Below are 16477 nucleotides of genomic sequence, written 5' to 3'. Positions count from 1 at the left end.
ATGCATGAAGAACTCTTGTGCTGGTCCCCTGAAAGGTATCACAACCTGCAACTAATATAAAGACTGCCTGCAAATATATCCTGGCATTCATCCTTGAAGACTGAGCTTGGACCACCGGTTGTGTTGTATAGTACTGAAATGTACCATCGTAATGCAGCAGCAAAGTATTTCTAGACACATTGAGATCTCGCCCAAAAAGCTTACTCCTTAATTCAAGGTGTCTTGAAGAAATGAAAGCCTATGCAATGTGTGGCTTTACTTACGCAGGTCTCCTGCTGTAGACCCTGCAGCACGCGCTTGGCTGGGATCAGGAAGTCAATGAGATAACTAAGCCCGTCTCCGCGGTACGTCTTCTCCACCACATCCAGGACTTGGCACAGCACCGTGGCAGCGGTGACCTCGAAGGGAGGGTAAAGGGAGGACAGAGTCTTCTGTATGCAGCTGTCCAGGGACTGGGAGTCCTGCGGGGAGGAACAACAAGGGGGTGACAGCTGCTTATAGGATTTCCGTTTAAAGCCCACCTTTACCCCTAGTGGCTACATTCCCTCTCACACCAAAAGTCCACCAGCTAACCTTCCCTACTAAGGATGGCCAGAACAGTCCAAATCCATTCCCCGGATATATTAGGCCAAATCCGTCCCCCGCACCAGAAACCGCCAACAGATTTGGCATTAAAAAAATCCAACCGGATTGTTAATAATCCGAACCGATTCCAAAATCCTTTAAAAAAAAAAAAAAAATAGGTTTGAAGCAGGGGGTCTCTGGAGCTGAACCTGGATAATTTCAGCTCTGGGGACCCCCTGCTTCCCGAGATACTTACCTCCGTAGGGGGCGCCGGTATCTCTCTTAAATTGAAATGTCCCGGTCACGTGTGCCAACAGGAAGCCGCGGCAGGGACATTTAAACTGGAGAGAGATACCAGCACCCCTACAAAGGGGTAAGTATCTCTGGAAGCAGGGGGTCCCCGGAACTGAAATTAATGGGGTTCAGCTCCAGGGACCCCCGGCTTCAAACCTATTTTTTTTTTAAAAATTTAAACAGGGACATTTTAAGCCGCCGTTACAGATTGTTCTTTTTCGGACTGATCCGTGGAAATCTCCGGCCCAAAGGAAACTCCCGATCCGAGGCGGATCCAGAACCGCCAAAGCGTTTCGCCCCATCTTTACTCACTACGAACAGAGAACCTCGTACCATCCCTGCAACCACACTGCGCTCGGATCTGGGGGAGGTCACGTCCTCGGGACCGAGGGCGCCGTGGACGCCAATCGGGAAAAATGAAGAGGGACGACCCAATGGGAATGGAAATCAACGAGTGGGTGGGAATCTGGCGATCGCTACACTGGCAAACACATGGTCACGATGCTGGCGCACGAGCGCTGCAGATATTATAAAGAGCAAGGAGCTTCCAAATATCCTGTCTTATCCGATACCGCCCCGGTTACATAGTTACATACAGTAGGAGGGGAGGTTGGGGGTGGGGGAAAAACATGAAGTTCAACCTATGTTGACCGAAATACTCCTCCTATATTTGTATTTATAACGATCCAGAAAAAGGCAAAAAAAAAAAAACAAAAAAAAAAAACCAGTGAAACATTATCCGATTATGAAGAGGCCTGCAGAAAACAACACAGATTGAAATCACTATTTCCGGTATATTGCCGGCTGCCGTAAATCTGCCCTGGTTGAGTATTCCAGATGTTTGGTAGCTGTAGTTAAAGACGCAGGTCCATATTTACCAGGCGGTCTTCTACCATTAGCCGCCACCCGCCGCTGGATGGCACCGTACAGATATGCAAGTCAGTGAGTGGGCTGTTAGGTGTCTTACGGCAAAAGACAGCTTAGTAAATATGGGTCACAGTTCCACACATTTATATATATATATATATATATATATATATATATATATATATATATATATATATATATACATATATATATATATAAATATATATATACACACACACACACACACACACACACAGTGGTCGACTAATCACCAAAAAATCTACTCGCCGAACAAAAAAATCTGCTCGCCACCTAGTACCACACGTGTGCTGCTTGGGCCAATAGGAGCTCGCCACGATGTTAAATCCACTCGTCCGGGGTGTGCAAATATATAGGTTTGTCGAACACTGTATATACATATACACACATATACACACATATATATATACAGTGGTTGACAAATCACCAAAAAATCTACTCGCCACACAAAAAAATCTACTCGCCACCTAGTACCAAACGTGTGCTGCTTGGGCCAATATTTACTCGCCCGGGGGTTAAATCCACTCGCCCGGGGCGAGCAAATGTATAGGTTTGTCGAACACTGTATATATATATATATATATATATATATATATATACACACACACACACACACACACACACACACACACACACACACACACACACACACACACACACACACACACTCATATACATATATATACATACATATACATGATCAGGAAACACAGAAAAATCGAGCCTCACTCAAGCTGTGCAACATTGTTATTTTAACTGACAATTCTTGCTAGAAGCGATTACCTACTATTGGGATTCATTGCTTAACCGTCTACCTGCCATTTCAAAAGTGGCCTAAAATCTACAAATGTAAAATCCAACGGCCAAGAACAGGTTAAAAAACAAAAAACAAAGCAGCTGCATAGTAAATACAATTTGATTAGGAATGTACTGCATTAAAAGTGTGCAATCGCATTACATCGAACCTATTATAATGCTACTGCCACTTTTATCCTAAGAGACTACAGGTTGTCATGTGAACACCCTACTCCTTAACCCCTTGGCTGCCAAAATGCACTTGTAGCACTGAAAAAAGACCCTCTTGGTTTAAAGGAAAATCTCCAAAGACAGCGAGATCCCAGCATTTGGAGTGGAAGAATGCATAACGCTGGTAGTGCAGGGGTTAAATTAAACCCCACGAGTCCCCATCCGCTGCTCCAGCAAACGTCCCCCGTCCCCGATGTGACATCTTCAGACAAAAGCCAGCACTCAAATCACATTACACTTAGTCTCGTTCACTTAAACAATTCTGGAATTGGGGGGGAGGAGTGGGGAGACACGCCGGGGAATTAAATCCATTTTAATTGCCCGCATTCAAAGTCACACAGATTTCGCTGGGAAAGATAATGGTGAGCGAGCGCAGACGGGAATAGGACATGGGTGCCATGTAAAATCCAAATTATAGGGCACGCGTTTCTTGAAGTTGCTGCCAGGAGGAAAATGGGTTTAACCCCTTTGGCGCTAAGGGACCAGCGATTCATTGTAACGCATATATTATAAACTGTGTAACAACCACGTGTGCGCTTACAGATTTTTATCAACAAATATACGTTTTTGAACCATTTATCAATGTAATTAGCTTCTTTGCAAAGCTAACTCCATTTCTACTCTGCATGTAATTCTGATCTTATATGGTAATTACTCTTCATGCCTTTATCTCGTTAGCCAACGATGGCAGCATAATTAGTTCAGACAAAAGTAGAAGATGAAGGGGGAAAAAAAAAAAGTTAATTATCCTGTATATAACAGTTTTATCACCAAAGAGATTGGGTAAAGATCGTACAAACCCTACAAAGCATTGCGCTGCTACAGAAACATTACAAGTCGCAAAGAAAATATTTCGCCCCTTGGATCCCGAACGCTCGTTTTCCCGGGGGAAGACCGCGCTTTGTGCTACGGCTGAGAGAGAGGAGTCATTCCTTTTTTTTTTCTTCCGTTGTACGCGGCGACGCGAACGCAACACGCCGGAGGGGCTGTGCCACCCCTCCAGCGCTCAAAGGGTTAAAACTTCCGATGCAAGTCCCATTTAAAATAAATAAATAAATGGTGGGGAGGGAAGCTCAGTCACCGGCGCAGAACACATGCAATATAAAGCCGTCGTTAGTTCAAAGAGTAAAAACCAGTCTAAAAACGGCTTTAACAGCTTCACTGCCAGAGGGGACTGCAACGTATTGCAAAGTGCAAAACCCAGAGGCTATTAAATATTAAATGCTATGGCGCCTGTATACATTACTGCCAGTGTAGATCTCTCAGAAATATACATTTCCAGCAGATTAGGTTTAGAAACAGTGGCGCGCACACATTCACCAAATATGTGATTTAGAAGCCCTAAGCCAGAATTTCCCAGCCCTGGCCCATATGCACTCACATGGTGCGAAGCTTTAGCATGGCGTAACCCAGGGGTGTGCCAACTCTTCTCCCTACGGCCCCCTGCCTGCTCGGCTACGACGTCAAATGACACGTAACCCCGCGGCGTCATTTGATGGCGGGTTGCCATGGCGACTTGTCGCTGGAAAAGTTACAAAGCCCTCGCGCGATCCCCAGCATTTAATTTACATGCCTTGGGGGATCGTGCGGGACCTCTGTAACCGACGCGTCCCCCCCAAAAAATCTTGCACCCTCCGCCCCCCAGTTTGCGCACCCCTGGCTTAACAAGTCCAGTGAATTCAAGTAAATGGGAGTGAAGTCGTGCTCAAGCTTAGCACCATTTAGTGAATCTGGGCCCATGAGGGCTCCATGTGACAGCAGGGGTGTACACACGGAGCCACACGGAGCCACACAGATAAGACACAGAGTGACACATATACAATATACCCAAACAGGGGTCAGCCTTACGGCCCCAGTCCTCACTGCTGCACGTGCGCCTGGCGGCACGTGTGAGAGCCGCCATCTGCGGTCTGTGGGTCAGCTGCAGGGGAGGAGGAGATCCGACGGGGGGCGGGGGGGGGGGGGTGGAGCGTACATGATGTCACGTGGCTGGTTCGCCCGCATTGGCTGAACCGCCGCCGTGACGTGGCCAGCGCTCCGTCGCCACAAGAAAACTCAAAAATTCTTGTCGGCAGAAAAATCTGGTTGCGCATCGCGATTGCTACACGCGCGTGCGCAGGCAGCTACTGGGACCGGCCCCTCTGAGGGGCGGAGCTTGTTCCTGCAGCGCACGCCGTAGCGAGTACAGCAGCAGACACTGGGACCGAGGCCTTAGTGACAGATAGGAAGAACGGGAGTTTTCACGCACCAATACCCTTATTAATGCAGCAATCGTGCTCTCCTGTTTTATTACAGTTATAGGATTGAATCAGGGGGTCTCCAGAGCTGAACTGTGCTACATTTTTACAACCGGGTGGTCAGTCTTTGACCAGGACCTACCATGTGCATCAATAGGGCACTGTAAATATTAGCATTACACCCTTTAATCCCCTTCTCTTTTCTGTGTTCCCTATTAACCACTCATTGAAAACCAATAAAACTTTACGTTTAAAATTAAAAAGTTAAAAAAAAGAAAAGATGGGTGACTGAAAGAGCCTGAACTAATTGACTGCTAATGTCGCCTTCAACACTGGGCGAGCCAGCCGCACAGGATTAAATTGCCAAAATAAATGGCACAGGTTTGGCAGACTGATCTGTGAGAAACCGCTGTCTGTGAGCAGGGTTACTGGCTATGCATTTTAACCCAGGCTGTGCTGAAAAGCAGTGTAATGCGGCAGGCATAAGCTTATAGGGGCCCATGTCAAAATGGATCTGAAGCAAAAAGGTGACACTGCGAGTGCTCTTTTGCATGTAATTTCCCAGAATCCCTTGCTGCAGTGGAAGCACTGTATGCTAGGAGATAACTGTGAAAAGCGGGGCTGCAGACCTGTCTGAGACGTGTGAATGTGCTCACAATTGATATAGTCGCAGACTGATCTGACTGATGGGAAGCTTGTTAATTTGAGCATGGGGTTATTTTTAGGTACAAGCCCAGCCAGAACCACAAGATACAAGTGGGAGAGGAAGAGATTTTGAGAAGGACACTCACAGCCAAACACATTCCAGGATTCTTCACTCATGGGTGGGGAAGGCTCAGGGGCAGTGGGCAGAGTCCACCGGAGTCACCCTAAGTAACCTTGGGACTGGACAATGAGGGGTCTGATCTGAACCTCAGGACTTTCGCCTCTGTCCAATACAGTGACAAGTACAGCTAACAACGCATACACTATTTAACTGTATCGAACACGATTAACAGTGCGCTGACACATTACTCAAGGTGTTAAAGTAGCCTGGTCTATGGGCTATATGTAGAAGTGTTCAGGACACATTGGCCGTTATAAAAATGCTGCGCGAGAAGACTTTAGCTCCATTCGTTGGAGCGGAGCAGAAATCTTCCAAGCGAGAGGAAGACGACATCCCCGGCTATGAAATGGGCGACCGACGCGCGTTTGCAAAGCAGCAAAAACGGGTTAACGAGACGATGTTTGTGATGCAGAGAAACCCACACTTCCTGCGTCAATGGGAACAAAGAGCCATTTAATTGTGAGCCTTGTTCATGAACAGTAAAACGGCCAGTCTTACATGGGAAGGCTTCCCGAAGATAAAGATAAGGGTGTCTTACAATTCACTCTCCTCATTTAACAAGTGCGGGCTGAAAATGGGCTTTGTTCACGTATGGGCTGCAGCACTTCCCCCATAAAAAAAAAAGCAGACGTAATTAAGAGTGCGGCGCATAAGCAAAATTATTCTATCAACTCCACCTTGCCAAGCAGATGAAAAGTGCAGACGCAAATGAACCATTAAATGAAGAAATGGCAGTTACGTGTTGAAATCTGGAGAAATTACACCTTTTTAGAAATACGAGTCTTTTTTTTAAAACGTTTGGGTCACAAAAATCCAGAAGGCAGAATACAGGATTAATGGCACTCTAATGTCAACTGCTATAGAGCAGGGGGCGCAAAAGTTTGCTGCTTCGACCCCCTGTTTTGCCTGCCCCAGTGCTCGCGCCCCACCCCCTACCTTGGAGCCGCGTCAAATGACGCTGCGGGGGTCATGTGACCCGCAACGTCATTTGGCACGCGACGCTCCCCCCCCCCCCCCCCACCGCACCTCCCCGTGACATCGGAGGTAAGGAGAAAGCACCGGAGGACCGGGGAACCTGGCTACACTATATTCACGTTATGAGTACAGAAAAGGATGACGCCGACAAAAAAAATATATCTTACTTTCCATAAAAAGGAATAAGAATAAGACACTTTGCTGGTTGCGATACCTTTCTAATGGACCAAGAAATCAAGCATACAGGATTGTCCTTCAGATCTGATGCAGTCTCGAGAGCTTATACACAAGAACAACCTCGTATGATTGATATGTTGCTTTATTAAAAAGGTATCACAACGGCATCCATGGAAGAACTTTCGGCCTACCTGTCACACACACGTCAACTACATTTAATATAACTGGGAACCCTGGTCTCGCAGAAAATCTTTAAACACTTCCCGATCCATTTCTACACACACCTTACCAACACAAGGAGGTCACATCGACTCTAACATCAACTATCTGTTTCCCAAAGCACAAGATCTAATATCAACTTCCTGTTACTGGAACCCATGCAAGGCCGCGCTTATAGCGCCGACGTGATGGCACACGGCGGTCGCTGGAAAAATAAAAAATGACGACTTCCAGCGATCGCGACCAAGCCGTCGCGCTGTCGCTTCTGCTATAAGCGCACGCAATGGCGGCAATACAATTGTTTCGCCGCAACGTCGCGGGCACTATAAGCGCGGACTTAAGAGTGCCATTTCTTTGAAGTGCAAGTTAGTTGTGGATGCACCATTTTATTTATATAGCGCCAAACGTGTATGCCGCGCAACGTGACAATACAAAGTACCGTGTACCCAAAACTTTGGGGAAAAAACTGAATTAAAAAAAAAATAATGGTGAAAACAACCTACGAAGTGACTTACTCTTTTTTTTGGGACTTATAGGGTTAACAGTCCTCTTTCATATAACAGCAACATACCAGCATGGACCATTACACAACAACCACTCTATATCTCTATGTATATAACCTATACCATATTAATGGCAAAGCACCAACCTGTGACACACAAACACACACACACAAAGGGCCTTAAAAAAAATAAACAAAACGATAAGTATTTGAGTTTCACACCCCGTCTCACCGCACACATCACGCCACAATCAACGAGATTTCCATCATCGTCAACACCTCTCTCCCCCACCATCTGTCCTCCGGCCTGTTGGGCAGACGGGCCGGCCTTCACACTGTAATGAGCGTGAAATTAAAACGCGGCCAAATCAAGACAGGTCTACATTTGTTTACCTAAGACGCCTCGGAGCGCCTAAATAATCGTCACTTTCTGCACACACACCAGGTCACACAAGTCCTGCGAAGGTCACGTGCCGTGGACAGCCGGAAACATAAAACTTGAAGGGAAATAAGAAAAGTTTGCGCATTTTCCCTGCGCGCTGGGACAACGCCGGCGCGACTCCATCTCCAGCTGCTTAAGCCGCTTCCTAATTTCGGTCGACGTACCAACGCGCTGCGATATCTGTGCGCATTGCCGCCCGTGGGTGACACAAAATCGAAGACGGCGACATTTCGTGCAGATCTTTATCCACGGAGGTTGACGCCGACACTGCACCTGCGGAGATTTTGGGTGCGAAGGAAAGATCTTGGAGAAGAAGTATGCTGCTCACTGGTGATGCCCCAGTCTTTGTAGTGGGTGAACTTGGTTGCAATCCCAGTAGCCACGCCTCATGACCCCTGGGGCAAGGCCTGGTATCTTCCAGGTGCCTCGGGCGCACAAAACATCGCCACTCGCGAGATGACGTTGCAGTCGGGGTTTGGCGCCCAAATTCGGTGTTTTGCTTCAGTTGCACAGCCTATATATTCTGCGTTTTCATATATAAATTATCGCCTGATGAAAGGCCCATTTCGGACCGGAAACATGGTGTATGCGGCAGTTTCACAAACAGACGTCACGCTGCCAGAATGGAGTAGAGCTTGATGACTTTTTTATGAGCTATACATCTTTTTTTTATTTATTTATTTTTTCATTTTAACAATCCCAACCTTTTTTTAAATGATGTCGCTGAGGATTTGCCTCCCCGGGAGATTAAAATGGCCGCCACCATTCACACTTATTAAGACGACAGGTTGCCACGGTTACAGCCGATACCAGTTAAATAATAAAACAGCTGAAAACTCCGCTAAAAAAAGAAGGCCTTTTGAATTAAATATAAAATAAAAAAACATGCTAGAAATAAAATCAGCAGCACATGAACTGCCAGGTTATTTATTTTCATTTTATAGTGTAATAATAATAATAATTCTCCCAAAAACCCGCTCGATAATTTGACCACCAAGTATGTGATCTGACTGGAAAAGGGAAGGAGAAGGTCATATGTATGAAAGGGATCGGATGCCGCCAGTGGAACGAAACTTTTACAAACGGTCATTTTAACATGACGCAGCTATTTTGCAATAGAGCAGAGGAGGGGGGGCAGTCTGCAAATGTTATGTTCTTGGGTCACTTTATACTTGTTCAGTAATAAGCGGATTTCTCATGAAATGCTCCATTGTCCGGCATTCATGGTGACATTTATCTTTCTTCTCATATGTTCTTGGCCTTTGGGGGGGATCTATTTCCCATGAGCCCTGAAACCCCTCTCGTTCGCTAGCAGCATGATTAAAAGGGACAGCCCCCCATTTTTGTTTTCATTTGTAACATTTCTTCCCCATAGTGTATGATGAGATTCCTCTTATCACTTCTCTAGTTTTTTCTCTGCACACTGATTTTTTTGGGCTGTCTTTTATTCCTTTAAAAAAAAAAAAAGAGCCTAAAACCTAATTTAATATGGCTGTTAATCCTCTCTCACTTATTGAGATTAATATACCTGGAAGAACCTTGTCTGAGAAGATTAGGACATTTATATTTCCGGATAAGATCCTTTGTGGTCTGCACTGTAAACAGCTCTGTGCTGCCAGGTTGAAAGGAGAAAGTGAGAGCAAAACAGGAGGAGCTGCCTTGTGAACACTTTACTGCGCCTTTTTAAATAAAAATAAAACCAAAAAACAGCTAGGAAACAAAAATAGGACTGAAACCGGCTTTACAGGGTGTTACACTCACAGTGACTTTCAAAATAGGTCACATTGGGAGGAACTGCCTCTTCGGGGGAATAGGATGTCAATATTAACATTACAAAAGCAAATATCCAGCACTCTATTTTCAGTTTTATTTTTCATTGTAATGTTATTTTTCTTGATAATAATGTTAGAAATTGTTACAGAGAAGTCATTTTTTCCTGAAGGGAAATGGCAGATAATTCCAAGATCAAAAAACGAAAGCAAAATACTGACTGTGGATAACAGCCAACGGTTTGTAAAAATGAGGCAACATAAATAAATATATGTATACATATATAAATATACACAGTACGCCTCGGGTATATTAGAGTAATTCGAGATGTGTGAGATTTCGCTTTGTTTTATATTTTGTATTTAACATTTTGTTTGTAACTTTACTCTTATTTAAGCAAAATTACTTAATTTAATGCGATTTTACATCCTTTACGTAATCTGTCTGGCTTTATGATTATTATATAATCATGTGACTTTTTATATTTTACGTTTCCGCTTCTGCCGAATTGCTCTGTAAAAAGAAAAACCTTGGAAATAAAAGATTTTTGGGGGGAGAAAAAAATTAGTAAAAATACTTTTTATCCACGCACGAACGCATGCGGAAAAAGCCGCATTACCAGAACAAAGCGAAAACAAGTAAAAGAAAATGTTATAAAAACCAAAATGACAAAATGACAAAAAGTACAGGCATACCCCGCATTAACGTACGCAATGCGACCGGAGCATGTATGTAAAGCGAAAATGTACTTAAAGTGCAGCGCTACTTTTTCCCACTTATCGATGCATGTACTGTACTGCATTCGTCATATACTGATTACTGATATAAATAACGCATGTGTAACAGGCTCTATAGTCTCCCCGCTTGCGCACAGCTTCGGTACAGGTAGGGAGCCGGTATTGCTGTTCAGGACATGCTGACAGGCGCATGCGTGAGCTGCTGTTTGCCTATTGGGCGATATGTACTTACTCGCGAGTGTTCTTAAAGTGAGTGTCATTAAACCGGCGTATGCCTGTAGTTTAGTGCTCAATACACACAGGTAACCAGGGGAAAAAAAGACAATATAGTCATTCAACTGTACAGTATTTACAAGTCCAATGTTAAAGATTAGTGGATTGGAAGCCGCTATAGTGACCACAAAGCGCTTCTGCTCAGTTAGTGGTCTCGTGGTAACTTTGAAGTAGTATCTATGACTGCGCTGAAGCAGGGATATCATGAAAACCTAACATGTTGGTGGCCCTTGAGGACTGCAGTTGGCCTCCTAAAGTGCTGCCCATATAGGCGAGAATGATAACGTGTATATAGTGTAATACAGTAAAAATGTAATATTCAAACGTATAAAACAGCAGACGGATGGAATCACTCACAAATTCCCGACTGTGATCGCTAATCGTGAGCTGTATACACACGTACACACGTACACACGTACACACGTACACAATACATAGCACACATCCGCAGAAGGTGTTAAAATCTAGTCTCCAGGATTAATGCACTTAATCACATTATTGACACATGAGCCTTTAGAAGCAAATCCATCTACACAGGTCCCACAAACATTTGTTCCACTGAAACAGCGTTATGCGATAAGGCAGAACAGAAACCAGCCTTTCCCAGCAGTAACCAGGTAACCAGCACACAAACCAGTCTGCCTTTCCCAGCGGTAACCAGGTAACCAGCACACAACCCAGTCTGCCTTTCCCAGCGGTAACCAGGTAACCAGCACACAAACCAGTCTGCCTTTCCCAGCAGTAACCAGGTAACCAGTCTGCCTTTTCCAGCAGTAACCAGTACAGGAACCAGTCTGCCTTTCCATGCAGTAACCAGTCTGCCTTTCCCAGCAGTAACCGGGTAACCAGCACAGAAACCAGTCTGCCTTTCCCAGCAGTAACCAGGTAACAAGCACAGAAACCAGTCTGTCTTTCCCAGCAGTAACCACCACACAACCAGGTCTGCATTTCCCAGCAATAACCAGGTAACAAGTCTGCCTTTCCCAGCAGTAACCACCACACAACCAGGTCTGCATTTCCTAGCAATAACCAGGTAACCACCACACAACCAGGTCTGCATTTCCCAGCAATAACCAGGTAACCAGCACAGAAACCAGTCTGCCTTTCCCAGCAGTAACCACCACACAACCAGGTCTGCATTTCCCAGCAATAACCAGGTAACCACCACACAACCAGGTCTGCATTTCCCAGCAGTAACCAGGTAACCACCACACAACCAGGTCTGCATTTCCCAGCAATAACCAGGTAACCAGCACAGAAACCAGTCTGCCTTTCCCAGCAGTAACCACCACACAACCAGGTCTGCATTTCCCAGCAATAACCAGGTAACCAGTCTGCCTTTTCCAGCAGTAACCAGCACACAACCAGGTCTGCATTTCCCAGCAGTAACCAGGTAACCAGTCTGCCTTTTCCAGCAGTAACCAGCACACAACCAGGTCTGCATTTCCCAGCAGTAACCAGGTAACCAGCACAGAGCAGATGTTCAGAGCGAGAAAAGTCTGAGCTATGAAAAGGAGATGCAAAGCAGATGCAGGGGGATAGGCAAATTAAAGACAGGGTGAGGAGCAATACCTAATACAGGTGCTGACCAGTGAAGTGGGACAGATTAGCGACAGGAAAAGGAAATCCCTCCCATTAGCTGTTAGAGGGGCCATTGAGACCGGAGAGCTCTGCATTCGCCTTATACAATATGGGGTTTAGGGTGCATTTGGACAACTTAGATTAATAGTAATATTATTTGTTGCTTCTATAATGCTGACAGTGTACGCAGTGCTATACATAGAATTTAGCAGACACTGCCTGTGTCTGTGGCACAGGGAGACAAAGTGACTTGTTCAAGGTCACAAGGAGCCGACACAGGGATTAAAATAGGGTTCACCCACTTCAAAGGTAGTGCAATTACCACTGAGTTACACATACGATTGTGTGTGTGTGTATATATATATATATATATATATATCTATAAATATATACACACACGCATACACGCACTGTATATAGATACAAACGATTATGACACTTTGAGGACCAGAGTGACACTCCGGCTATAAATCCCCTTCTTCAATATGCAGTAAAATCTTGTCTGTATCTGGGAACATTGTATCCCTACTCACCGGAATGGAGCTAAAAGCTTCCTTGACCAGGAGAAGACGGCATGTTGAACATGGGCCTACAGGAGTGATCGCCAAGTGGCTTCACTATTAACCCCAATGGCTGCCCATTCTGGCACCCAAGAGGTTAAAACCAGGCCCTGTGCTGCATGGACAAGCTGGGGAAACAATTCCATGTCTGGGACACAAAGAACAAGTCCCGGAGAGGGAAGGGGGTTTGTGCCCCATTGCAATATCCAATATCCACTACCCACTACCGTGATCCTTTATCTGTGCTGTCGCCAGGCCAAACAAACCCTCTAACCAGCCTGTGGGGGGGGGGGGGAAACCCCTCCGGAGACGTGTCCTGCTCTGGGAATAAAACCGTTTATTTATTGTACCGGAAACGTTCATTCCCAGGCAGTGTCACCTCGTCGCCTTTCCGTGCTGGCGTCTCCTGAACGCCTGTGTGTTAAACCCCAACGGTCCGGTTACATTGTAACACCTGCAATGGGACACACAAGAAATAGATTGTACATCTATGTGTCATTCGGTCACCCAGTCTGGTTCTCCCACTTCAAAGACAGCACAATTACCGCCGTGCTGTTTACCTCCGCCAATCTCAGAGCGGTGGATAATATTATTTTATATAGCGCTGACAATGTACTGTACATACAACAGGTCTGCCCCGAAGAGCTTACACTCTATTTGGTAGCCGAGGCACAAGGTGATAAGGCGAGTTGCCCAAGGTCACAAGGAGACGACAAGAATCAAAACCGGATTCATGACTACCTTCTGATCACCTTAGTTTGTTTTAACATGCATGTACTCTTTTGTCACCCCATGTTCCTCCCTGCGGAATATGCTGGCACCATACAGGAACAAGCACATGTAATAATAATGACCAATAATCTGTACATCTTCAGCCCAAAGCTAGGAGCACTCCCGAGTCTCCCAGAGCAGGAGGCAGGGTATCCCAGGGGCGCTCAACTTCAGTCCTCAAGACCCCCCACCAACAGGTCAGGTTTTCAGGATATCCCTGCTTCAGCAGAGCACTACCCTATGGCAAAAATAAGGATCCAGGGGGGGCGCAGATATAGAAAAATATAAAAGGCTTTATTGGATCATACACAACCCCCGAAGAGGTAAAGTGCACATGGGGAGATACTTATTGTGCCATCAGGGCTATCTCTGCTTCAGCACAGGTGGCTCAGTCTTTGACTGAGCCACTGATTGAGCCACCTGTGCTGAAGCTGGGATATCCTCAAAACCTGACCTGTTGGGGCTTCTTGAGCGCTGGAGTGCACCCCAGGTTAACAGACGGCAAATTCCTCTTGGATTATCAGTCACCAGACGAGCCAAACAGGAATATTTTCAATGGCTTCCCACGTGCTCTTAACGTTTATTTTCCTTTTGTTACAAAATATTCTTTTATCAGGGTCTTCCAAAGCAATTTTGCACTTTCCCAACAGTTCATATCAGACTTATTTTTGTAGCCACAGATATTTGGCCTTGAAACGTTTGTGAATTAAATCAAGAACGGCAAATGTTATTTCGGACTATTCTGCTGTGTTATGCAATGTACCGTATATATGTATTGTACACAGGGCAACACTTTGTACACTGGCTCTGTGTGTATGCTATGCAAAGTATGCTTATAATGAGTATATATATATATATATATATATATATATATATATATATATATATATATATATATATGTATTATTATAAGAAAGTATGCCAAACAAATGTCTACTTTGTATGAAGGTCGCTCCATGTTAGTTGCACGCAGAGCCACGTGCATCTGTATTGTACGCAGAGCAGCGTGCATCTGTATTGTACGCAGAGCAGCGTGCATCTGTATTGTACGCAGAGCAGCGTGCATCTGTATTGTACGCAGAGCCACGTGCATCTGTATTGTACGCAGAGCAGCGTGCATCTGTATTGTACGCAGAGCAGCGTGCATCTGTATTGTACGCAGAGCCACGTGCATCTGTATTGTACGCAGAGCCACGTGCATCTGTATTGTACGCAGAGCAGCGTGCATCTGTATTGTACGCAGAGCCACGTGCATCTGTATTGTACGCAGAGCAGCGTGCATCTGTATTGTACGCAGAGCAGCGTGCATCTGTATTGTACGCAGAGCCACGTGCATCTGTATTGTACGCAGAGCCACGTGCATCTGTATTGTACGCAGAGCCACGTGCATCTGTATTGTACGCAGAGCCACGTGCATCTGTATTGTACGCAGAGCAGCGTGCATCTGTATTGTACGCAGAGCCACGTGCATCTGTATTGTACGCAGAGCAGCGTGCATCTGTATTGTACGCAGAGCCACGTGCATCTGTATTGTACGCAGAGCCACGTGCATCTGTATTGTACGCAGAGCAGCGTGCATCTGTATTGTACGCAGAGCCACGTGCATCTGTATTGTACGCAGAGCCACGTGCATCTGTATTGTACGCAGAGCCACGTGCATCTGTATTGTACGCAGAGCCACGTGCATCTGTATTGTACGCAGAGCAGCGTGCATCTGTATTGTACGCAGAGCAGCGTGCATCTGTATTGTACGTAGCGCAATGTCGAAGAGGTCCAGTCCACAAGATTAGAAATATGAAATTTTAGTGTGTAACTCTATATTGTCCAAAGTGGCCGATCGGGCCGTTATCAACCCGAAAATACTTATGGAAGTCAATAGGGATTCTCGGTATACACGCAGAGCATCGTGTGCTTGAGGTAATCATGTAGCAATGTTTCTATGTATTACACGCAGAGCATTGTGTGTCTGAGGTATACACGTAGCAATGTTTCTATGTATTACACGCAGAGCATTGTGTGTCTGAGGTATACACGTAGCAATGTTTCTATGTATTACACGCAGAGCATTGTGTGTCTGCGGTATACACGTAGCAATGTTTCTATGTATTACACGCAGAGCATTGTGTGTCTGAGGTATACACGTAGCAATGTTTCTATGTATTACACGCAGAGCATTGTGTCTGAGGTATACACGTAGCAATGTTTCTATGTATTACACGCAGAGCATTGTGTGTCTGCGGTATACACATAGCAATGTTTCTATGTATTACACGCAGAGCATTGTGTGTCTGCGGTATACACGTAGCAATGTTTCTATGTATTACACGCAGAGCATTGTGTGTCTGAGGTATACACGTAGCAATGTTTCTATGTATTACACGCAGAGCATTGTGTGCCTGAGGTATACACGTAGCAATGTTTCTGTGTATTACACGCAGAGCATCGTGTGCCTGAGGTATACACGTAGCAATGTTTCTATGTATTACACGCAGAGCATCGTGTGCCTGAGGTATACACGTAGCAATGTTTCTATGTATTACACGCAGAGCATCGTGTGCCTGAGGTATACACGTAGCAATGTTTCTATGTATTACACGCAGAGCATCGTGTGTCTGAG

The 16477-nt window shown here is 45.3% G+C and overlaps 1 protein-coding gene across 2 annotated transcripts in view; it reads right to left on the bottom strand.

Moving 5' to 3' along the window:
• The window catches only part of LOC142469902 (puratrophin-1-like), a 106439-nt gene that overhangs the window by 72645 nt on the left and 17317 nt on the right, over positions 1 to 16477 (bottom strand). For both annotated transcript variants that reach the window (XM_075576647.1, XM_075576648.1), the window contains exon 2: positions 264 to 461. In XM_075576647.1, the coding sequence (XP_075432762.1) occupies positions 264 to 461 (198 nt within the window). The remainder of the gene's footprint in view (positions 1 to 263; positions 462 to 16477) is intronic.

This window comes from Ascaphus truei, chromosome 19 (genome assembly GCF_040206685.1).
Source record: "Ascaphus truei isolate aAscTru1 chromosome 19, aAscTru1.hap1, whole genome shotgun sequence".
NCBI lineage: Eukaryota > Metazoa > Chordata > Amphibia > Anura > Ascaphidae > Ascaphus > Ascaphus truei.
This window is presented reverse-complemented; position numbering and strand designations above follow the sequence as displayed.